Below are 25,722 nucleotides of genomic sequence, written 5' to 3' on the forward strand. Positions count from 1 at the left end.
AACACTTAACAACTTTCACTTTTAATTTATAATTCCAGATAACAAAATAAATGATTATGATGATTGAACTAGAAGTTAAATCAAGATAAACAAACCTTAAATATGTTTTAAATGAGGCATTTTTATAATGAAGAAATTTGAAATTTTACAAATATAAATTTTCTCTTTCAGGGTAAATCCCCTCTTTACGGGTATTTAGCAGAAATTACAATGTTAGTATTGTGTTAAAATCTAGTTACATTTCAGTCAACAAGGTGTAACTTTTTCAACTTTTTTACATAAGGTTAACAGGGTAAGAGTGGACATTGCACTGATTGCAGTCTGGGGATACCTCATCCACTGGAGTGGCATATAATCTCTTGTCAGCATCTTATGGCTTTCTGCGTTATTTTATGCACAGATACCAGAGGTTGCTGTCAGTTTCAGTTGAATATCAACAGCGAAAGTTCTCATTTTCCCCACCACAAAATCCAGGCCATTGTAACGTATCCAGGACGCACGTCATGCTTCTCTTACCGAACTGATGTACAAATAGCACTTGACAAACTGAAAGTTGTGAATCAGCTATGAATCAGGTTCATTAAAATTAAGTGAAAAGCAAGTAACTTGGTTACTGAATTCTTAATTTCTCACCATTATGATACAGTCATGAATTGTTTTAAATTGTCCTAGCTAGTTCAACTATTCAACTAAAGTAGAAATCCATCAAAGAATAGGGAGTACAAACCTGAGTCCCTCTTGATCCTTTAAAATCCGAACTATATTAAGAGAGAAATGTCGCTCAGAATTAATTTTTTAAAATGACACATTGCAAAACAATTGTAGCAATATCAGACTCAAAAGTCAAATTAGATTTTACAAATATGCAAGATTCCATTCAGGTACCAGTGTACCACCAACCAACAGGACAGTGCAGAGATGAATGGTAAACAGGAATAACTCATGCATATATTTGCTCTAATTGTCATTCCAAAGACAAAATAGAGGCAATGTGTTTGGAAACAAAAATAACCTGTAAAAAAAGTGGACTATTGTCTAACTGAAAGCAATAAATCACATGTCACTCATAGTAGCTGACTGCAATTTAGAGTTTTGACTTGAATATCAATGTTTAGACCTTGTAATGAATATGTATAATATAAATATGTTACCATCAAATTGAATTACATTCAGTTCTGTTTAGAGAGATGGCCCATCCTTGAAATCTTAAGCACACCACTCTAAAATTCTTTTTATGATCGTAAAATACTGGTGAAAGTTACAGACCATTTTGTTTTGCCATAGTACATCACAAGACTTTCGCATTAAGTTTAATAATCAAGATTTCTCAAAACTCTTTGGAAAAATCTATGTGAAAAGATTGTGTACTGTAAATTTGGTACTGCCTTATAAAGGGATTTCTTATCCTTGTCACAGTGTATCAATGTGACGAACCAACAAGCAATTTCCAATGGATTCACAAATATAAATAAAAATCATGTTAAGAAAATGCACTCCTGCAGATTTTTCTTGAGAGAATTAATTACAAATTGCTCAAAATCAAAGAGATTCTGATTCTGAAGTGATTTTATAATGAAAAGAAACAAAAAGCTACAGTCTAAAGCAAGAATGGATGAAAACTAAGCAAACATTTTATTCATACGAAATAAGCAACTCTTTACGAATATATCCTCAGTGTTTTGTTACAACACCCTTTTTATACTAGCTGCCAGATCTTGTGGCGTAGGTTTTTCAGCTGTACAGCTCACAGTCAATCCCACTGCTGCCATGGCTTCAGCTGTTGTTGGTCCTATTGCTGCAAACTGTAAAGATAACAAAAAAAGAAAATATCCTAATATAGCTGAAAGAATATAAAATTCTTCACTCTATTTAGCTGGTGATTTAGGAGGAAGTACCTGGCAACGCATGTGGCTCAGGTTATAAGCATCAAGCAAAGATAATTATAGAGAAGCATGAACAACCTGAACAGAGGCTTGCAGATTCTTAACTTACGATGCTGCCTACAAGGGAGCTCATAAATAAGCACTTTAAGCAATCCTTTGAGAATGTTCAGAATTTCCTCCATGGTATGTCATAAACTGTAAAACTGGTAGTTTGACACATGTTCACCAATACAAAAGAGATGGGGAAACTTGCAGACCACCACTGAGCCAGTGGTAACTCAAAAGGCATATATATATGGGGGAGGCGGGGGGAGAGGAGAGTGTTGGGAGAAAGCTAAGGGGATGAAGCTCCTGAGACAGAGCACAGGTGCATATTTCCTCACAAACACTGATTTTTTTCAATTGAAATCTAGGGTTTCAATATACAGGGCTCTCATTTATGGCCTGGAGGCTAAGGTGTTAGCTTATGAAAACCTTGATGATGGGCATCGCATACTTAATTGGTGGCCAAGAGCCTGTTCCCACACTTACCATTTGCAAGAGACACTCAAACAGGGGCTTTCCAAGTGGATATACAGATGATGCATTGATGCTACACAATCTGATCCAGATGGCCCTCAGAAAACTGAAGTGGCATTAGGGGACTGTAGCAGTTAGTGCAAGGGGAAAGGTGTATGTTGTTATTGCGCCACTATACTTTTGGAAGTCTCGATAATGATAAATTTTGTAGTGACCTTTCCATATGAAGACAGTTATCATTGACAAAGAAGACTTCTAGCACTTGCCTATGCAATGAGGCACTGAAGGCTGACTCATGTGGCAAATGTCATCAGTGCTGGCTGCAAAGGATTTAGGTGTGCAAAATACAAGGCTATGAAAACATTAAGTCAAGAGCAGGTTATTCCTGTGGTAGACTTTGTATATCAGGCTTTGGAAAATGGCATAACTCCATGATGGTTTCATTGGTGAAGCATAAATTATGGTGGCAGGCCTCTTCAGATATCCCATTAGGTGTGACAATAACTAAAGATTTTGTTCCCAGATTGAGGCCAAGTGAGGTCAGTGCCTGAGGAGCAATCATACTGTCTTCACTCCCTCTGCATGAACTCTTCTTCCTTTTGAGTAACTGCCATTGTCATGTGAAATAGAATTATGCATGTTAATGAAGCATTTGGCATAAACCACAATGTTGCAGGAAAACTTGGCTGCAAAAATTGGTCCTACAGTGGAAAATGCAGCAGTAAACCCCAGCATCAAATAATTCACATACAGCTATGTGAGAAATACAAAGAAAGTACTTTCAACACAGTACTAAGCTGTCATTCATATTGTTAAGAATTCACTTTGTCAGAGTCAGACCAAGGGATCCGAGTGATGTTTATTATAAATGAGAAACTTGTGTTGAAAGAGTGAACAACTGAAGGGGATTACTGATTTTGGTGTGGGATCAACATGAATATAATTGACAAAAATTAAGAGATCTGATGAGGGTTACATACACTGTGTGCTACGACTCCAAAAAATCAGAAAATGTTACTAATTTGATGTATTATGAATCAGAAGCTTGGGCATGCTTGCAGCTTGCTTCCACAATGCAAGGATATGCTCTGTAAACACACAATTGCTGAATCAGCCCTAAGATATCTTCCATTATAAGCTGTATTTTGGGGATAAAACCACTCAAGCAGAACATGAGAAGTGTTTCACAAGAATAGTACCTTAATTTTATGAATGTATTCTCCTGCCAATTTTTTAATAGTGTGCAGACAAAACTTAACACCAGATGGACTGAAAAAGGTGATGCTTTCTGGGATTCCCTAATGGGAAAAAGAAAAATCGATTAAAATGTTTTAATCATCAGTTCCAAACAATGAAATTCCACAAGAAAACAGATCACTTGGTAGTAACATTCACGCCATCTCCAACAAGAGAGAATCTAACCATTTCCCATTGACATGCAGTGACATTACCATCACTGAATTCCCCACCAACAATATCCTGGGGTTGGGGCACGGGGGGGGGGGGGGGGGGGGGGTGACGGGGGGAGTGGTTACCATTGACCAGAAACTTAACTGGATGAGCCAAATAAATACTGTGGCTATAAGAGCAGGTCAGAGGCTAGAAATCCTGCAGCGAGTACTTCACCTACTGACTCCCAAAGCCTGTCCACCATCTGCAAGGTACAAGTCAGGAGTGTGATAGAATACTCTCTACTTGAATCCATAAGTGCAGCTCCTACAGTACTCAAAAAGCTCAAACCATCCAAGACAAAGCAGCACTTGATTGGCACCTCATTCACGAACATTAATTCCTCCACCATTGATGAACAGTGGCAGCAGCGCGTACCATCTACAGTATGCGCTACAGGCTCCTTAGACAACGCCTTCCAAACCAATGACTGGTACCATCTGGAAGGACAAGGGCGGCACATACATAGGAACACCACAACCTAGAAGATCCCCTCCAAGTCGCTCACCATCTTGACTTGGAAATGTATCACTGGGCCACAATCCGGAATTCTCACTGGGTCACAATCCTGGAACTCTCTCCCTAACAGCATTCTGGGTGTACCTACAGCACAGGGACCACAGTGGTTCAAGAAGGCAGCTCACTGTCTACTCAAGGGCAACTAGGGATGGGCAATAAATACTGGCCAGTTAAATATTAGAAATAAGGTATAGATTTTAAGTGGGTTTAATTTGGTGATTCTGTGTAAAGAAGGATAAACCTATATTTCAATTCATGTTATACGCATGCATTTGCATCTAGGACTTCAGTTAAACTGTGTTTCTATTTTGCTGAGAGAGTTCACAGCATGAAAAGTAAATAAAAGCCCAGAGAAGGAAAAAGATATTGCTTTGCAACCCGAGGTACCTTTAGGGTAGGAAGGCTTTGTGCAATTGTATTTTCCTGAAATCATTGCAGTTGGTGACAGGAAGCTAGAAGGTGACCAGCTCTCAGCTTTGCTGGAAGAAAAGCATTACAATGGAGCAATGGTAAAGAAAAGCAGTGTTAGAAATCTAGTTAAGGAAACTAGAGGAATGAAGATGATTTCCAGAAAATCTAAAGTTAAAGGAACAGAGGAAACTGGAACTAGAACAGAGTACTGTTCATTCAAGTCACAGACAGACCTGAAAAGGAGTTGACTAGTGAGAGGCCAGAAAGATATTTGAAGTGGTTCTAAGTTTTGTAATCTTACTACAGTTTGTGTGATGTTAATTTAAATAATTGTGGAGTGATCAATGGCTGGATCTCAGAAAACAGCTGAGAGAAAGCACTGGTTTAGAAGAAGATTTTAAAGCGTGTTGTTTTGAGAGTGGAAGTTGGAAGCACCCATATGACAATCATCTGGGAGAAATGTGAGAAGAAACCCATGGAAGATCAATTGAGTGGCATGTGCCATTTCGCTGAAGAGTGGGGTGTTACCCTTGAAATCTGTACATTTGTGAAGAGGAGGGAGCATGAAGGAGAAGTGAATTATCATCAAACTTTTTATGCTTAATTTTTTTTGTTGTTAAAAAAAAATAATTGGCAGTCTTGCAACTCTGTTCCTCCACACTTTCTTAAAATAAAATTACGGTCTTCTGAACCAGGCTGGGTTCTTCCCGTCCAGAAGTAATATCAACTGGGATCGTAACATAATAAATGCAACATAACTGCCAATGTTCTCATAACTTATAACGGCACCTTTTTCCAAACTGGACATCTTCTTGTGACAATCCAACTGCGCTCAGTAGGTAATTGACATACCAAGTGATTGTCTCCCACATCTGCTGGGGCCCATTGATAGTGGCTGTTTGGTCTTCCAACCAGTTTTCTCCAATCACTCTTGCTATCTACAATAATAAGTAAAATGGGCCTTTCTATGTCTGAATATGTCACAGCTGGTGGTTAACATAATACAGCACCATTACTGAGTTCTCTCCTACCACTTGTGCTCCAATCCAATGGCTGCTCACAGTTGTTCGCCTTAATTCATCTAACGTTCAAAGATATGCTGAGTAAACATTTTTTGGGGAAAACCAGTATGCTTAGAGCAAATTAAACCTCCAAGAAAAATATTCACTGCAATCACAATAGAGAGATTCATTTAATATGATGATGTCTGTGAATGGATACTTTGGCTAAAATGACAGAATATCATTGTGTGCTCTAAATAGACATGGTAGAATATGACCTGAATCACATACCTGTTCTGAAAAATAATCATTCAAAGCTTGCTGGAAGCATGGATGCTGAGATGTCTGATAGACAGTTACGCTCTCCAAAGGCACACCTGAAATTAGTGCAGACTTTGCTCAATGCTTATTTTTGTTTTATATTTATAAATGTAAAAGCTCTAATGATGTACATCACCCCTTTGTGTAGTATTCTCTATAGGAATACAACAGATCTAATGAATATATATTTTTCAATATTAAATACAACCGATGCAACAGCAAGGATCAATTCTTAGCGAGTTTACAAGACACATTTACGTATTACAGCAAAACTTCAGAAAAATTCAAAGAAATCTACCCATGATAGAGTGGAGGTCAGGATAAATAAAATGACTAAAGCGTTCATAGTGCAAGGTCATAGGGAATGATAATGGAACAAGTAAAGAAATAAAAGATGTGTCCAGAGGGGGTGTGAATGGCAGGATCATGAATAACAAAAGCAAAGGAAATGGTTGGATCTGATTGGGATGAAAGACCAGGTGGCCAGAATGGTCAGAATGGGAGAAAGGTGGAGAATTAAAATGACAGATGACTGGAAGCCTAGAGTCATACTTGAACAAATGTGTTTTGCAAAGTGGACACATATTCTGTATTTGGTTTCTCCAATGTAGAAAAAATGCATTGTTATCAATGGTCATAAGTATAAATATAAACCTCTTATGTCTATACTTTTAATATTGATATGAACAGATTGATATTAAAAATATGTAACTTTGTATTTTAAAAAGACCATGAATGTATAGCTGGTTGGTCTACTTCAGAAAAGATAAGTATGTTAACATTTCTTCATTAAAACTAATGGTTTTTGGTGAAATGTCACACCCGAAACACTGACCTCTCATTTTTCTTAAGATGCTGATTGCTATTCTGTGCTTTTCTAGTATTTTCTATTTTCATTACACATTTCCAATATGAAATAGTTTTCTTTTTACCTCAGAAAATTAATACGTACTGTTTTCTTTTAGATATTTGGGAAGTATCTCTCTTTTTAGTGCACCACAAGGAAACAGAAGAGGAAAGGAATTTGAAGATTCTTCTGCAGAAAGCAGGACAATTAAAAAAATAAGAGTTCAATACAATATTTCTCTGTGCATGACAATCCAAATCATCATCAATATCATTACAGATGTGCACACAAAATCAAAAAGCCTCCACTGGAAAGATCAGGCCTGCAGTCTGGTTGGCTGAATGACCTGTTTCTACGTTGTACTTTCTATGACACATTACATAGGATCTATGTAATACACTACAACATAGTAATATAAAGTGACATTTTCATATAACTGGCAATTCAGATCTACAAATTTCAATTTGAGTCTTGCCAGCAACTTATTATTCACATCTGTAATATGAGAAATATATTTTGTGAAGTCTAACATTGCCAGCTCCATGTCAATAAAAATGATTTCAGGTGCACAGTGATGAGTAACTGGCAGCAGAACTCAGGAGTTAGCTCATGATTAAGTCTACTGAGGTCAGCAGATGCAATTTGAATTTTAAAAGTCCCAACTACCTGGGCACTTTCTTAATTTACTCTTAAATGTTTCATTATTATGTGAAAGCCAACACTGCTGCCTGCACTCTGCTAATGTTTTAAAATTAACTGGTCAGGTGGTAGAACTCTGCCTATCAACGCAGACATATATTGACTGAGCTCCTTTAGGGGTAATTTTATTGTGACTTCGCAGTGTGCAGTGGACAGTGTAACTTTAGGCTGGCAACTGCATTGTATTTCAGAGAGGCTTGCCTTTATTTCTTATGTTCTAAGGCATAGTTCCTCATTTCTATGTCGCACATTATATAATTGCTTGTGTCTAACTTTTGGTTCATAGCACATTATTGATCATTTCTGGTTTACTATTAAATACTAATCTACCAGCATGTCTCTGACATGCTATGATAAAAAGGAGTCGAGAAGAGACCCAGTATATTTTTTTTACCTTCTTTAATAACAATCTTCTATTTGTATTTTTTGTGGGATGTGAGGGTCCCTGGCAATGGGGATCACTGGCAATGGGGATCACTGGCAATGGGGATCACTGGCAATGGGGATCACTGGCAAAGTCAGCATTTGTATCCCATCCCTAATTGTTCTTGAGAAGCGAGTTGTGTCTCTCTTTCTTTGGACTGTTGCAGTTTTTTGGCCCAGTGATAGTGAAGGAATGATGATATAGTTCCAATTCAGGATGTTGTGTGGTTAAGATCAGTTTCTAATGATCAATCTTAATGTTCTCTGTATTCAAAACTGACAGCACCAATAAAATGCATGAACTGAATTTGAGGTGCTTGCGAAGTGATTGTTCACTTACTGATACAGATGTGCTCAGCTAGTTTTTCTGCATTTCCTGAGTCTTCTCCTTGTGTTGCAAGTCCAATTTCTTTTACTATATTAACAAAATAAAGATTTTTAGTTGGTTGCTGTAGAAATGAAGTAACTATAATGACACAAATGTGCAGAATAACCTGTGGAGGTATTCTATGTATTCATATATGTGAACATATCAATCACAAGCATAGAGGCTTTCTTCTTGGCACTCAATTCCAGAAAATAACGATTAGTAGACCACCTTACACCTTGTCTTGTTACTATCTTATTTCCAAATCACTTTTTAAAAATGCAAGTACAGTTATAGATCTTCAGATCACAATGTTCTAAGCACTGCAACACTACTCCTGGTGCATTCAAAGAGTTTTTATTATTTCGGCACCAATACTTCTTAGTTACTCGTTTTTTCTTTTCACCTCCTTTCAGGAATCCATTGACTCCATTTCTGCGTTATAGTCTGAAGAGTACCTTGCCCAAGTAGCTATTATTCATCTGTAAGCCTTGACCATCAGTACTGACAAGTTAACCAATGGTGGGGGCATGACAGACAATCCTAATGCTCTCCTCACCCAATTTCCAGACATGCACTTCCATCAGTAATCACTATAGTAATCAAGCAGAGGAACTCTGGTTGATTCTTTCCCCCTTCCATAATCCAGGGTATTGGATTCCGTTGTAGTGCCATTACCACCATCCAGGTTCAGATCTGTGATCTTTACACAAGGGCACAAGAGTCCATGATATTGTTGTCGTTTATGTCTAAATTGCTCACTGAATAAAGTAACTGACCTTTCTGTAACACCTCTAAATTAAAGACTGCATTCCCTTAATTGCTCAGTGGTTAAATGTGATACTTGGTCATACATATCAGGAAAAATCATACAGCACAAAAGGAGGCCATTCCGTCCATCAAGTCTGCACCAGTTCTTTCAAAGAGCAATCCAGCTAGTCTCCCATTATTCTGCTCTTTCCCCAGATCCCTGCAATGTTTTTCTTCCTCAAATATTTATCTAGTTATCTTGTGAATCTGTATCCATCACCCCAACAGGGGGTACACTCCAAATCCTAAACATTGATGTAAAAAACTATTTTCTCTAAGTCACTTCTACCTATTTTGCCAATTTGCTTAAACCTTTTCCCTTTGGTACTCAACCAGTCACCCAATTCAGGTTTGATCCTGTGTCAGCATCTAGCGAGCTTATGTCAGCTAAAGTGGTAATTGTGCACTGCTATTGCTCCTTGGGTAAGAAAGTGAAAAGAAAATAGCCAGGATGACCATGAAGTCATCTCTATTTGAAAGTACATGTGTGTGTATCTCTAGGTGAAGAAACTATTGGACTCAGTTCTGATACCCCACGTCAACTGTTGATTTGTCTGCTGGCATTCCCTAACTACATTCACATATGAATAATAGCAACGTATGGGTGAAATGCAGATAATAAGTGACCCATGCTGAACTCAGTAGGAGTCAATAGCTTAAAATCCATTTGTGCCAAGAATCAGGAACAACGGAGCACTGCACATACTGTTGACTCAGTTGGCAGATAACATTTGTATCACCTGATGATTTTAATCATGCACGCATGCAGCTACTACTATTCAATAATTGTATGCTTTGTGGGTAGGGGTGGATATTGGACATCAATGCCTCCGCTTACAGGAGGGAAAGACTTTTGCAAGCACAAATATGACTGAAGCAAGTGCTATGAGAGCACCAAGGTTCTTTGACATACCTTGGTATAGGCAGGACATTGGGGGAAGGATATCCTCTTCCTCCTCTGTTGTGCCTTTAATATCATAAAATGTCCCAAAGACACTTTATAGTGCAATATAAAACAATATTTGACCTGGAGCTATGAAAGAAACGCTTGGTCAAAGAGGGAGGTTTTAAGAACTGTTTTAAAGGAGAAAAGAGAGATGGAGAGGTTTAGAATCATAGAATGGTTAGTACAGGAGATCATTCGGCCCATTGTGTTTGTGCAAGAGCAACTCAACTTGTTCCACTCCTCTGCCTTTTTCCCATAGCTGTGCAATATTTTTCTCTTCAGGTACTTATTCAATTCCCTTTTGATGTCATGGGCGAATCTGCCTCCACTACATTCTCAGGCAGTGCATCCCAGAATCTAATCACTCACTGCCGATAAAAGGTTTTCCTGATGTCACCATTGGCTCTTTTGCCATTCACCTTATATTGATGTGCTCTGGTTCTCGATTCTTCTGTTAAAAGAGGAAAGGAATTCCAGACTTAGGGCCTCGGCAGCTTACTGCTAATGAATTAATCAAATATAATTTTAAAAAGTCAGCTCTTTTTCAACCACCATGAATACTGTCTGCCTAAGACTCAATTATACTCAAAAAGAAGCAAGTTGTAATTTACCTGCTTAATGTACTGCCCAAGACTTCCTGTCCAGGTGACCCTCCTCTACCTTCTTTCTTCTAGGCTCCTGCATGGTGATAGACCTTGGCCTTTGCCTGACACATTGCCTCTTCCTACATGCCCATCCACTTCCAGGTCTCATCTGCTCTTAATGCCTACCCAGTTTCAAAGCTCACTCTCAGGCCTCTGCTCTTCATCCTGTGAAAAACTGTGGGAGATGGACTATTAATCAAAAATAACAAAAATGCAGGAGCAGTTGGAATTAGCATCATGATCTGCAAGGTCAGAAATAACTGTGCAAGCTTCATTCTCACAGTATATAATTTTATCAGAATCTTCAGAAACCTCCTCACTATTATTGCACATACATGTGTGATGTATATGATACATGTACTCTTATTACCTAAATTGGCTGTAGTTTTTCCTACAACATATATAGATTTTTCATTCCACTGTTCTTTTAAAGAATTATTCCACTCTATGAAAAAGAAAAAAAGAGATTGGGAAATATGATTAATTACACTGAATATTATTGATTCAACATCATATTCTCAATTCATTATATTGTCTTTCTTAATCATCATAACAGCTACACAATCAAACCAATAAAAATCTGTGAACAAGTTTATTATAGTAGAATCAATAATATGCTGCATCACAATGTTCAAAATATGTGTGCAAATGCTGTGTATATTAAGGAGGGGAGGGCACAGCACACTCACATGAGGAGATTGCGAAAGCTGATTATCCAGGGTGCTAGCAGTTAGAAAACAGCTGGAGACCAGAACTACTCTGAGTCCAAAAGTCATCCATCAGGTGGAAGATGCTGGATGTACATAGGGACGTGCAGAAAGATCTGGCGGAGATCCCCATGGGTCTGTGTGCCATGGTATTTGTCATGGGGGAGTACTTAATTGACCCTGAGCACTGAGTGCACAGCCTCCTCCATTGAGACAGCTCCAGGAATGGAATGGAATCAGAGTGTGTTGGATTGCACTGGAATCTGCTAGTCTACACACCAATTGTGACCCCAGGAGGTCACTGCCAGTGTCAGAGATGGCTGAGATAGCTATCTCCTTCTAGGTGCTCATCCATCAATGATGAACAGGGTGCTCTAAATGTACCTCACACTGATGAGGTGCCTGTCATCTCTGTGAGCTCCTCTCAGAGTGCTCCAGATGAGGGCAGTTGTTCCTCTACCCCTCTGCCAGTGTCCGTGCCACCTAATGAACCTGCGATGACTGAGGAGTGCCCAGCCATATCGTTGATCAAGCGCTCCCAGGCAGAGCATGTTCAGGTCCTGCCAGCCAGAGGACAACCACTAAAGTCATCGGGACTAACACGACAGCAGATTCAGCAATCTGCCTCCAATGCTGCTGTCAGTGAGCCGAGGACGCTGCACTCACAAGCGTAAGTTTAAAGCACCATGAGCACAAGATGGGGTTTTCTTGAGTGACATTTTTTCATTTGATCAGTGTTATGCATTGTTCTTGTGTATCAATAAAAACAAAATTATGTTATGTTCCTTTTTTGCAACTCTGGAAAAGATATAAATCTAGATTTTGTTTCAATGTGGTTAACCCAGCAATTGCTGCAAACCCTCTGGCTCGTTCAGCCTGGCTGGCTTGTTCTGTCCGAAAATTAATAAATGCCATGACCCATCTTGAGAGTGTCCGTGACCAGACTGATGTAACTGTGGACAACTGATTGGGATACTCCACATAAATCCCCCACTAAACCCTGGAAATAAGTGGATGCAAAAATATTGAGAGCTACTTTGACCTATGGAGGAACTGGCATAGGGTGCCCACCCACACAGTTGGAGGCGATCCCTGGCCCAATCATCTGGTATATGGATGTCACCGTGTCCCTAGAGAGGGCATTGGACCTCAGACATGTTGAGGTAGCTAGATTGCTGCCTGTGCACTCTGACATTAACTGCTAGTCATACACCCTCTGTGCATGCGTCTCGCCTCCTACAGGACTTTCCCTGAGAACACCTGGCCTCCTCTCCATTCTGCCCCTATCTTCCTCTTCAGACAAGGTCCCACCAGTGCAGTAAACAATCCCCATCTGCTGAAATGCACATGGCACTGTGCTGGGCACTATGCAGGAATCCTCCAAGAGAGTTGAAAAAACAAAAGAGTCTTCAAAACAAAACTAACAAAGCAAAGACTTCAGCAGAAACCACAGGAAAAGGTATAAAATCTCAGCAATAAAGCAGCAGCAAACTCTCACCTGAACCTCTAATAACTCACTCAGCCAATGTTCTGGCCCCCTTTTATCCTGGCCTTGGAGGAGAAATGTGAAAAAAAGGGATTGGCCACCTGCCCGTGTTGCCTGTGTGACGAGCCCTAAATTGCACAGGATTTAGATTCTGATTGTATTGTTAATGGGCTAAATTTCCGTTTAATTGGCGGCTGGCATGCTTTCAATTCCTGCATGTGCCCGCCAATCGTAATGTTGCATATGACGGGACTCACGCCTGACATCTTCTCATGTGATTTCAGGTTGGGCGTGCACCCATTCAATTCTGGTAAAATTCTGGCCCAAGTTACATCTTATTCAACAAGGTGCAACTTTTTAAAGAGTATTTTTAACTGGGACCTCAACATCATTCCCTCTGACAGGGTGTGCGTTCACTGATAGCGACTTCTTGATTTCCCTCTTTAATTTCATATGTGCAGTCTCCAGAATTTGCTGCCAATATCAGAGAAGTAATGATAGCGAAAACTGACAGTATCACCATAATTATGAGTGTATAATCCAGGCACTATGGTTATCACAGTATTTTCTGAAATAACAAACTTTGAGCAATTTCAACAGGGAAATACCACTTTGGGAATTGTTTGAAATGGTTTTTTTAATTTATAGTTTTAGAAAAGAGTAAATATGTTTCTCCATTATGGGAGACTCATTTTGAAGCTGTTATTTGAAATGTAATACCTGCTATTGAGAAATTGTGGCTGACAGTAGGGGCCTTAACTCCCTGAACCATTTATGCATCAAATCATATTTGATTTGTGAAAGGTAGGCCAGGATTCTCCCAAAAATATTCCTAGCTGCCAATTTGCGTGAAACGGGAGTAACTCCCTTTGATTTTTTTAACATGATTTTCAGATTGAATCTCCGATACTCTATGCATCACTGAGTGCCCTCACGGGATTCACTCTGAAAATCAAAGGGTGGGGCCTATTCCTGCCCAAGAGGTTGGCAGCATAGCGCTGAGCAGGCCACTGCACATGCACCGATCTGTCAGAGCGGAGATCGCGCATGCGCAGTGACCCTGGATTGCCGGCCTCCCGATCGCTGGCCAGCACTGCAACCCCGCATCTCTGCCCCTCCAACTTTCACGCTCCTCGATCACTGACCTCCTGGACCTCTCCGGGCCAGCCCTGAAACCACCCCCCTCCACCCCCACGGCCCACTGATGGCCAGACCTGGTCGCCATCCTCCTTTCTTCCCTCTCTGGTCCCTGTTCAGAGTGGCAGCGCAACCCTCCATCCCCACCAATCACACACCCCCCCCCCACAAAAGGCCCCGCTCCCAGTAGGCTCCATCCTCTTGGCACTGTCTATGGGGCAGTGGCAAGGTGCCCATTAGGCATTGTCAGTTTGCCCCTTGGGCAGTGACAATGGGCCAGGCTGGCACTGCCCAAGAGGCATCCCCTCTTTTATCTCTGACCTCCTGGGGAGGGGGCCTCAATGGCCTCTCTTCACTACAGTGGGGTCGGCCGCCTGTTCCTTGTTAGTGGGGTGCAGTAGGAAGCCCCGCTGGAGTGAACCAGCCCTGGAGGAGGGGAAGATGCTAGTGGGCCCGGAGCCTTCAGTCCCAGGCCCATTAATCATATGGAAATCCAGATCAGAATATTGAAATCGGCGCAGAGCTGATTACTCTATAAATCTTGGTCCTGGAGATGCGCGGAGGCCATGGTGCCCAGCAGGAAGCGACAATGGTGTCTCCGCTGGTGTCTCCCGGCCCATTGCGCTGCTAGAGCAGTGCAGCAGGCTGGGAGAATCACCCCATGTAATGTCTCAAAATAACTTAAAGGTATTAGAAATTACTGGTATAAGTTAATAACTCACTTACCTTCACTGATAGTCTTCTCACCCAAACATAATTTCACAGCATCAACAGCTCTGGGACTGGTAAATATCAGGCCACCATAAACTTCTGGGTGTGAAAGCTACATGCAGATTAGGATGAAATTACGTTAGAATTAATTGCTTATGATAAACATGGCAGTATTTGCCTCTGCATGCATTACATTTACAATCACAAACCAATCTCTGCCTCACTGTACTTTCCACAAAACCAGTTATTTAACAGTAATAAAAATTTCACGGACTGCATAACGAAAATATTTCTATTGCAAAAGTGAACAGATCTATAATAAATTTGTATCTATAGAACATAGGAACTACAACTTAAATGACTATTACAATGTGATGGTACTATAAATATACTGTGAATTTCACCATTATATGAGCCATTCTTATTCAGGCTATTCAGATTATTATTGTTATAAAAATCTCCATTTTTACTATGCTTCATTAGCTTTTCAGCACTGAGCCTCACCTTTATCTTATGTAATTTATGAAGTTAATATCTGTCTTTGTATACTAACAAGCAACAATTCTGCATAACAGGTGACACCATTTTAGTCATGTGCTAACTTTAGGAGAAAATACCTTACATACACTTACACAACACAGGTAAATGTATGTCATGTGTATATTTACTTAATAAATATTTATCATTAGATGTGCAGCATTCATAATGAGAAAAGGACATTCTGCTTTTTATTCTATTATTTATCAATGCATGAACAAAAAGGTGAAAGTAAACAAACGGCACGGTAGCACAGTGGTTAGCACTGCTGTTTCACAGCTCCAGGGACCCGGGTTCGATTCCCGGCTTGGGTCACTGTCTGTGTGGAGTTTGCACATTCTCCTCGTGTCTGCATGGGTTTCCTCCGTGTGCTCCGGTTTCCTCCCACAGTCCAAAGATGTGCGGGTTAGGTTGATTGGCCATGCTAAAATTGCCCCTTAGTGTCCTGAGATGCATAGGTTAGAGGGATTAGTGGGTAAAATATGTAGGGATATGGGGGTAGGGCCTGGGTGGGATTGTGGTCGGTGCAGACTCGATGGGCCGAATGGCCTCTTTCTGTACTGTAGGGTTTCTATGATGATTTCTATGAAGCATATATTGTGTAAATGAGCATTGAGCTCACATGCCCAGTGGCAGCATTTATTACTCATTCAGAAAATCCCCATCTGGATTCCCAATTAGCCAGAAGTTAAAAGTACTTTACAACACTACTGTAAAATGCATAGCACTGAACATTATTAAAAAGGATGAAAACAAGTGTAAATGGAATTATTATATTCTATGAAAAATTGTTTCACTTTGTCCTATCTCCGTAACCCTGCATATTTACCATGGCTAATCTACCTAACTTACACATCTTTGGACACTAAGGGGCAATTTAGCATGGCCAATCCACTTAACCTGCACATCTTTGGACTGTGGAAGAAAACTGACGCACCCAGAGGAAACCCATGCAGACACGGGGAGAACATGCAAATTCCACAGAGACAGCCACCCAAGGCCGGAATCGAACCTAGGTCCCTGGCACTGTGAGGCAGCAGTGCTAACCACCTGTGCCACTGTGCCCTCTGCCCCCCATAATATTATCCATTCATGTGCATATGAGGGCACACCAACGTCAATTACGACAGATCTGCCATAGAATGCACCTGATGGGCAGACCTGCCAGAGGAGCTCAGGTGAATGCACTGCTCAAGAGGGGGCTGGGGGGAGCGTTACGCCGAGGTAGTGCCAGGGGGCACTGCCAGTAAGCAGTGCATGGTGGCAGTGCCTGGGGGGTTGGGGGGAGGGGGCGAGGGGTTCTATTTTTACTTCCATGTACTAAGGCGGCCTTTAAAAGGGCCCTCTAATATTTAAAAAATAAGTTGCTGACAGGGCAGTCTCTGACACTGTGAGACCCATCCCCTGGATTTTTCTTTCTAAGCTGCTAGCAATAGTGTGGAGAAAGCTGTCATTGGGGCTGGCGATTTCAATGCCACCTTTTCCAACCCCTACAACAGAAAGGTAAAATTCCACCCACAGTTCTTAAATCATTCCAAAGTTAATCAGTCCAAAGATGTGCGGGTTAGGTTGATTGCCAGGTTAAAAAAATTGCCCCTTAGAGTCCTGGGATGCGTAGGTTAGAGGGATTAGTGGGTAAAATATGTGGGGGGAAGGGCCTGGGTGGGATTGTGGTCGGTGCAGACTCGATGGGCCGAATGGCCTCCTTCTGCACTGTAGGGTTTCTATGATTTCAATGATTTCATTCAAGTATCTTAATGGAATGTGTGCACATTGACTGTTCTCCTGGATGATGTTCTTTGTCCAGTCATCGTTGCTCATGTGCCCTTGTTGCCTTAGTGACTGCTGTTGTTCCATTGAGGTTGTTGGGGACTCATGGAAATCTGGAAATCCTGGTAGTTCTACACTCAGTACAGCTAGTGAGAACTCCTCTCCCCAACCACTCAACTGATGTGAAGGGGCAGCTTCACTAGTTGAGCACATATGTCTGTGGTTGTGCCTGTATATCTGGTTGAGTTTTTTCAACTCTTGCTTTGTGTTGCCAACTGTTGAATTGTGGGTCATTCCTTCCTTCTGTGTTGTCCCGGAAATGTCTGATCAGATCTCACACAGCCTGGCATATTGAAGACCAGTTTATCAGGCTTTGTCAAAGACTGAGCTCCACCTCTGGACTAGACTGAGCCACCCTGTTGTATCATGTATACAGTCATAGAGTCATAGAGCAATACAGCACAGAAACAGGCCCTTTGGCCCAACTGGTCCATGCCAAGTATGGCGCTCTCCCAGCTCGTTCCAATAGCCCGCATTTGGCCCAAATCCCTTTAATCATTTCCCATCCATGTACTTAATCAAATGCTTTTTAAATGTTGCTATTGAACCTGCCTCAACCACTTTCTCTGGCAGCTCACTCCATATGCGCACCATCCTCTACGTGCAGAAGTTACCCCTCAGGTCCCTTTTAAATCTTTCCCCTCTCACCTTAAACCTATGCTCTCTAGTTTCCAATTCCTCTACCCTGGGAAAAAGACTATGGTCGGGATTTTTTGGCATCACTCGCCCCGAAACCGGAAAATCCCGCCTGAGGTCAACGGACCTTTCTATGATCTGCCCCTCACCCGCTCCAATTCCCATGGCGGGTGGGACAGTAAAATTCACCCCTTTGTGTGTTCATCCTATCTATACCCCTCATGATTTTATACACCTCAATAAGGTCATCCCTCATTCTCCTACGTTCTAATGAATAAAGCTCTAGTCTGGCCAACCGCTCCCTATAACTCAGGCCCACTAGCCCTGGCAACATACTCATAAATCCTCTTTGCATCTTTCCACTTTATCTATGTCTTTCTTACAACAGGGTGAGCAAAACTTTATACAATACTCCAAGTGAGGCCTCACCGATGACTTATACAACTGTAACGTAATGTCTCAACTCCTATACTCAAAGCCCTGCCTGATGAAGGCCAATGTGCTAAATGCCTTCTTCATCACTCTGTCTTCATCAGACTCATCTGCTGATTTAGAACCACAGAACCCTAGAATCTCTCAAGTGCAGAAAGAGACCATTTGGCTCATCAAGTCTGCATCAACCCTCCAAAAAAAGAATCTTACCCAGGCCCACACCTCCTACCCTTTCTCTGTAACCCCGCACCTTTACAATGGCTAATCCCTCAACCTACACATCTTTGGACATTTAGGGGCAATTTAGCATGGCCTATCCACTTAACCTGCACATCTTTGGACTGTGGGAGGAAAGAGGAGCACCCAGAGGAAACCCAAACAGACATGGGAAGCACGTGCAAACTCCACACAGTCACTCAAAGCTGGAATCGAACCCAGGTCTCTAGCGCTGTGAGGCAGCAGTGTTAACCACTATGCCAACATGCCACCTAGTGGCACTCCAGTATTTCTCCACTGGCCATCTGTAAAGGCTTGTTTTGTTTTTTCTGGCCAAGTACTCGTGTACAAAATGATTTTGTTTCTTGCAGTTGCTTTCCCCATGTTGGGGTGTCCTTCTTTCCCTGTATATGCCATCCTCTGCAATATTTGTATCCTGTCCTTTACTGCGATTGCTTGCTTCTTTTGGTTTGGATTATTTCCAAGCATAATGTATCTCTTAAGCTGCTCTGCCATACGTATAACAAAGAACAGTACAGCACAGCAACAAGGCCTTCGGCCCACTAAGCCTGCGCCAACTGGTCTAGCTGACGTTTCATAATTTCTGCATTTTGACACACGTCTTATCACATTCTTTAATGTCAGTTTCTGAACTTTCAGTAGACTTGTTCTTACAATGTGACACCTCACTCCTCCGACCAATCTATCTTTAATCAGATCTTCAGCTGTCCAAATTCGCATGATTCCGTTAGCTGCATTACTGCCATGACATACCGTTCAATGGTCTTATTTTCGCTGTGAACTCTAGTGCTGAATACATATTTTTCATATATAACATTCAATTCTTTTCTTTGCTTGTCTGCTAGATTTAGGGTATACACTTTGTAGCAGATCCTCTCTGGCAGTGTTAAAAGTGTAACTATTCTTATCATTTGAGGTTTCTTAATTAAGTATATTGCAATCTTTTGTTTCACCATTGTAATTGGAAAAACTGCTAGTTTGGCCATGCATCATTTTTCAACTGGACTGGAGATGGGTTTGGAAAATTTACTGCCGCCATTTTTACTCTCTCAGTATTTACTTGCAATCTTTGTCAGTGTTTTCTTTTTCTCTGCAGCCAGTAATTTCACTTGCAGCCTCTGTTTGGTTTTCTTTTGTCTCTTGCAGCCTTTGTCTATCTTCCTTTGTTTTTTCTACAGCTCTTTGCAGATTTTGAATCTTTCTGTGTTCCTGGGTTCTATGTCTTCTCTGCTCCTTTTGCAATTTCAAAAATCAATTTCTTGCCACTCTCTCCTGATGGCACATTGCAAGTATAAGGACAGTAGTCCTCATTAATGTGTTTCTGTGAGAGGCTTATAATGAACTGATCTTCCTCCAGAGGCAGACACATGACATGGTCACATGATTACAGGAAGCCTGAGGTGTCAATGAGTCTGATTACATTTTAAAACTCAAACACTGGGGGTCTGAAAGAGTGGTAGAGACAAACCCTCATCAGATTTACAAAACACTTGGGTATGTACTTGAGGTGCTGTAATCTACAGGTCTACCGGCCTAGCTGGAAGATAGGCTAGACTGGATAGATTTAATTGTTCATCTTGGAAGAGCTGAGCCAAATGGACTTGTTTTTTGCTGTAAATCTTTCTGTGCATCCAAATAAAATAAATCTCACTGGTGTAGAGTAACAGCTATATTCTAATAAAAGCTATTATAAAAATCATAATCTATTATATATGCAGCCCTAATCTACCTACTGTTTAATCACTGTGTAAATTGCTGATTTGAAATTAAATGAAGTAAAACTACCTGAATTATGTCTCATATATATGTAACAATGTTTTAAATATATTTAAATTGTTATTTTAACTCAGCAAACTTTCACCATTCACCTTATGGACATTTTATTTGAATAAATATAATTTTTCTCTAAAACAATACGCTCTCGAGAATAATAAATCAACAAAGATTCATCAGTTATGGCCTAATTCACTTCAGGAATACCACAGCTGTAATAAATTTAAATGGAATATAACAGGTAACGTTATATAGCATTATAAAATTTTCAATTACTCCCAGATTAACTCCTGCTACTATTTGGTCTCATATTTATAATAAAATGTACTATTCAAAAAATAAAAATGTATGCAACTTTATCCTTTTGCAAAAAGTGATGCAAAAATGGATTTAATGAACTGGAACTATAATTTTTTACTTTAAATAAGTTTATGTTTATTTAATTAAATTGATTGCCCAGTTTTTCAGCACTTTTGCATATTGCATCTATTTGCAGCGCCTGGTAAAATATAATTCTTTGCTCCTTTTCATATTGTCATAAACCTCAGCACAAAATTCTGCAGGGCACAATGTGTCAACTTTAGTATTTACTATGCGATAATTTGAATGCCTTAGTGGATATACGCTATCATCTTAGCATCTGGCAATTAACACAGAGCTAATAATCTTTAAACATTCAATTTTACATTGCCATTTTTACCTTCTTTGACAAATCCTTAAGTGACATGAATTCAAATGATAAAACAGGAATTAAAGTTGCTTGAAGGCCAAGTGAAGCAAATGCCTGATGACAAAAACAATCCAAATTAGATTGTCCATACACATTCTAATTTATTTTCATATAAAACTGCATAACATAGGTTAGACCTTCAATTTATTAAATTAAAATCTTCCACCAAAAAAATCCACTCCAATATTACATTAAATACATTGTGACTAATCAAGTTGTTTGCAGCAAGATTATATTGAATAAACAATGTTTCTCTAATAGCAGCTTCAAAGTTATAGGGATAGATGATATAAAAAGCAACAAAATAAATATTTTTCAGGCAACATACCTGAACATATGGATCAGATTCCAGTGCTCCTTCTTTAGGATCTTTAAGCAAAAGGACTTTCATTTCTCACGCTTCATCGGTCTTGCTAACATCAACAAAATGAGATTACAAATAACTGAACTGCTTGGAACACAAGACTATAAACTGAAATGGGCAGGCACATATTTCGTTATAACAAGATAACAGCATGTCAAATAGTCAGCCGTTAGTGCCTTCTTTGGTAGTGACGCCCCTGTTTAAGAAATGGATAACAATATCTACGGGTCTCATTCAAATTCAAACCATCAAGAGTTACACTGCAGTCAGTAAACCACCTATTTCAACAAATGTTTTTTAAAGATAAGCCTATATTGTTGAGATACATAGTGCAGTTAGTGTCTACTATAGCCTATATTTCTGGTAAATGTTACTTCAGACTCTCAGTGAGATGGCTTTCCATCAATACTAAAAAGTAGCAAACGTTTGAAGAAATAATTGTACAATGTGTATGTGAATATTAGAATCCAATTACTACAATTGAGCATTTCATATATGTTGACGTATCATTGTCAATGAAGATATATTACTTTAATTATTCAAATATGCACTTTGTTGACAGAATTTGTGCTAATTATTTTTTCTCTTCCCGAGCATAGGAGTGCAGAGGCTGTTAGTAGCACAGTCATTCCCATCTTGATTGAGATCAGCTAATTCAGCACAGACTGGGGAATTGAATTCTGAACTTCTCTCATCTGTACTGCTAAGCTACTGCGGACTCAAGTTTGTACTGTACATAAAGAATTCTGAAGTGCATATCATATTTTTCTCCCCTTTGCTTTCAATTACTTCTGTATTCTCTTGCTGTACCTCACACAATTATTCTCTTGTAGCTCTGTTCTTTCCTCTGTTTTTTTTTACTCATGGGGCTGGATTTTACAGAATGCCACAGTGTTGACCCCATCCATGTGGGGTCCGGTGCCTGCCCTGCCGCAATTTAACATTGGAAGCAGCATTAATTATTTCAAAGTAAAAATTCTGCCCCTTTCTTGGGAGAAAGTCATGGTGTAGAAAGCAGCTGGCCAATCAGATGGCTGCCATTCTAGTCCCAGTAATGTCAGCTGGGAGCAATGGCCACTGCTGGGACTACAACCAGTCCCACCACACCAAGGATATTTCAGCAGAGTGAGGAGGCGTAGGACTGGTTTCAAGAGGCCTGGGGAGGGTATCACTCTAGGGGGGGTGATCCCCTTCCCTGAAAAGGATGTCTCCCCGCCCATGGCTGGCACCAACCCTGTGCAGCTGCCAGGTTTCTACATGACATCCCACATACCCTCCAACATATCTGCACTCATCTAATTCTGGTGTCACGAGGTTTTCTGATTTTAATTGTTGGCTGTGCCTTCAGATGTCTAGGTCCTCCCTAATCCTCTCTATCTTTCTTTTCTCCTTTAGGAATAGGAGTTCCTTAAAACATGGTTCTAATGTGATTTAGTCTCATTTTTTTCTTTACACTGCTCCTACAAAGGTTTTGTGTTAAAGATGCTAGGTAGATATAAGTTGTTGTCATTATCCCAGAGGTATCAATGTCTCACTCTGTACGTACTTATCTGGACAGCCATATGAACGGAGTGGGAATGGAGGGATACAAAAGAATGGTCTAGTTTGGACCAGGGAGCGGCGCGGGCTTGGAGGGCCGAAGGGCCTGTTCCTGTGCTGTATTGTTCTTTGTTCTTTGTACCAATCATAATTTTTGTTATTCTCACATTGTTCTTGTTACTCTATATTATTTGCCACTCATTGTTTCTGACAATCACTGTATGATTGTCATTCTCTGTCCCAGTCACTCTGGATATAAGTGTCACTCTCTGACCCTATAACTCTGAGTACTATTACTCACTGTGTGTGTATTGCTAACTCATTGAGGGAATTTACAATGACCTATGGAAGTGTCTGGAGGTTGAGGCTCTAAAATGGGATGGAAATGTTGTCATGTTGGTTCCACAATACATTCCTGTCTCCATGGGATTATGTCCATGGATCACTGTGTAAGCTTCTGTCATTCACTGTATGTGTTTCTGACTGTCACTCGCTGCATGTGATTTTAACCGTCACTCACTGTGTGTGTTTCTGGTTGTCACTCAGTGTGTTTCTGACTGTCACTGTATATGTTTCTGTCACTGTATATGTTTCTGTCACTGTATATGTTTCTGACTTTCATGGTATATGTTTCTGACTGTCACTCACTGTGTGTGTTTCTGACTGTCACCTCACTCTGTGTGTTTCTGACTGTCACTCTGTGTGTGTTTCTGACTGTCACTCACTGTGTGTGTTTCTGACTGTCACTGTGTGTTACTATTACTCATAGTGTTACTATCATTCAATGTATACGTTTCTGACTATTAATTTGTATTCGCTGGGCTTCAAACAAAATAAACTTCCCCTATCTCCAGTCCCATCTGAGAGTTTATTCAGGCCCCACCATCAACAGAATTCCACCCATTTTCCCCCATTATGGAAACCCTAGCAACAGAAGGATGAGTCATCTAGACATCCACAAGTCAGGATATCTAGGGGGAGAACAAGAAACTCCTCCTCCCAAAAGGATGATATGCTCACTGTACATTCCAAGAGCCAAAATACCAAGTAGCCATTGTTATAACCCTCACTGCCAAGGAAAATACATGAAAGCAACCCAAAAACAACCTTAACAACCAAGGATTCCCAACCACGCTTAGGTGTGCATGAGCATATATTTCTCCCAACTTCTGCTATGCCAGAGGTGTCAATGACAATAAAACCCAGTCTTTTCCAGGATACATGATCTGTCTGTACCTTCACCGGAGGCCAACAAGGATTCTTTAACCCCAAACTAACAACAAAAAAAGCACAACACCATTAGTTCTAAGCGGGGCGGGGGGGGGGGGGGGGGGGGATTCCTCACCAACTATGAGGACTTACACCCTGCTGTGGTGCTGTTCATATTATCCATAATTAAAGTATGCCATAAAATAGAAACCTCCATTATAAATGCCAGGATTACAATAAAAAAGGATAAATATTGCACAACCTTGATGTCATACAACCAATCTAGCATTCCCCCCAGTAGAACAAAGGAGACACAGTATCAACCCACAAGCAAAGAAAATTTCACACTCTCTGTGAGTGTTTCTGTGTGTTTCACTGTAGAGTGGCACAATGGTTAACACTGCTGCTTCACAGTTCCAGGGACCTAGGTTCGATTCCTGACTTGGATCACTGTCTGTGTGGAGTTTGCACATTCGCCCTGTGTTTGCGTGGGTTTCCTCCCACAGTCCAAAGATGTGCGGGTTAGGTTGATTGGACATGCTAAATTAATCCTTAGTGTCCTGGGATGTAATAGGTTAGAGGGATTAGCAGGATAACCAAGCAGGGGTAGGGTGGGATTGTTGTTGGTACAGATTCAATGGGCTGAATGGCCTCCTTCTGCACTGTAGGGTTTCTAAGATTTCAGTCTCTATATATTTCACACTCACTGTGTGTTTCTGTGTATTTCAGACTGTCACACTATTTCAGTCTCTATGTAGTTCACACTCACTGTGTTTCAGACTGTCACTCTATTTCAGTCTCTATATATTTCACACTCACTGTGTATTTCAAACTATCACTCTATTTCAATCTCTATATATTTCACACTCACTCTGTGTGTTTGTGTATTTCAGACTGTCACTCTATTTCATTCTCTATATACTCCTCACTCACTGTGTTTCAGACTGTCACTCTATTTCAGTCTCTGTATAGTTCACACTGTGTGTTTCTGTGTTTCACACTGTCACTCTATTTCAGTCTCTGTATAGTTCACACTGTGTGTTTCACACTGTCACTCTATTTCAGTGTCTATATATTTCATACTCAGTGTTTCAGACTGTCACTCTATTTCAGTCTCTGTATAGTTCACACTCAGTGTGTTTCTGTGTATTTCAATCTGTCACACTATTTCAGTCTCCATATATTTCATACTCACTCAGTGTGTTTCAGACTGTGACTCTATTTCAGTCTCTATATATTCCACACTCTGTGTGTGTTTCTGTATATTTCAGACTGTCACACTATTTCAGTCTTTGTACAGTTCACACACAGTGTGTGTTTCAGACTGTGACTCTATTTCAGACTCTGTATAGTTCACACTCACTGTGTGTGTTTGTGTGTCACTAGGCCGCTCTTTGAGGTTGAAGGTCAGCTGCTGCTCCAAATCGTCGTCCTTTCAGAGTGAAGCATCATTGCCGGGTTGGGAATGAAGGTTTTGTCGGCACAGGGCAGCACCCAGGCTGGGGTGACGGGGAAGGGAGGCCTGTTGACAGGTGGCGGCAGGAATTTCCGGCCT

The 25,722-nt window shown here is 40.5% G+C and overlaps 1 protein-coding gene across 3 annotated transcripts; it reads right to left on the reverse strand.

Moving 5' to 3' along the window:
* On the reverse strand, positions 1 to 25,678 carry uros (uroporphyrinogen III synthase). 3 transcript variants are annotated; one of them, XM_078223432.1, is made up of 11 exons: positions 25,531 to 25,678; positions 21,384 to 21,468; positions 21,026 to 21,109; positions 14,896 to 14,992; positions 11,210 to 11,284; positions 8,413 to 8,487; positions 7,056 to 7,139; positions 6,074 to 6,159; positions 3,602 to 3,700; positions 728 to 758; positions 1 to 546 (listed from the first exon to the last, which is right to left on the reverse strand). In XM_078223432.1, the coding sequence occupies exons 2-10, from the start codon at positions 21,444 to 21,446 to the stop codon at positions 747 to 749; spliced, it is 675 nt and encodes a 224-aa protein (XP_078079558.1). In that variant the 5' UTR covers positions 21,447 to 21,468; positions 25,531 to 25,678; the 3' UTR covers positions 1 to 546; positions 728 to 746. The 3 variants fall into 3 exon arrangements, 2 of the variants coding, with proteins under 2 accessions (XP_078079558.1, XP_078079557.1); XR_013498980.1 differs by having other exon boundaries at positions 1 to 1,802; positions 5,571 to 6,159; XM_078223431.1 differs by having other exon boundaries at positions 1 to 1,802.
* Between the last annotated feature and the right edge of the window lie 44 nt (positions 25,679 to 25,722).

Source organism: Mustelus asterias, chromosome 11 (genome assembly GCF_964213995.1).
Source record: "Mustelus asterias chromosome 11, sMusAst1.hap1.1, whole genome shotgun sequence".
NCBI lineage: Eukaryota > Metazoa > Chordata > Chondrichthyes > Carcharhiniformes > Triakidae > Mustelus > Mustelus asterias.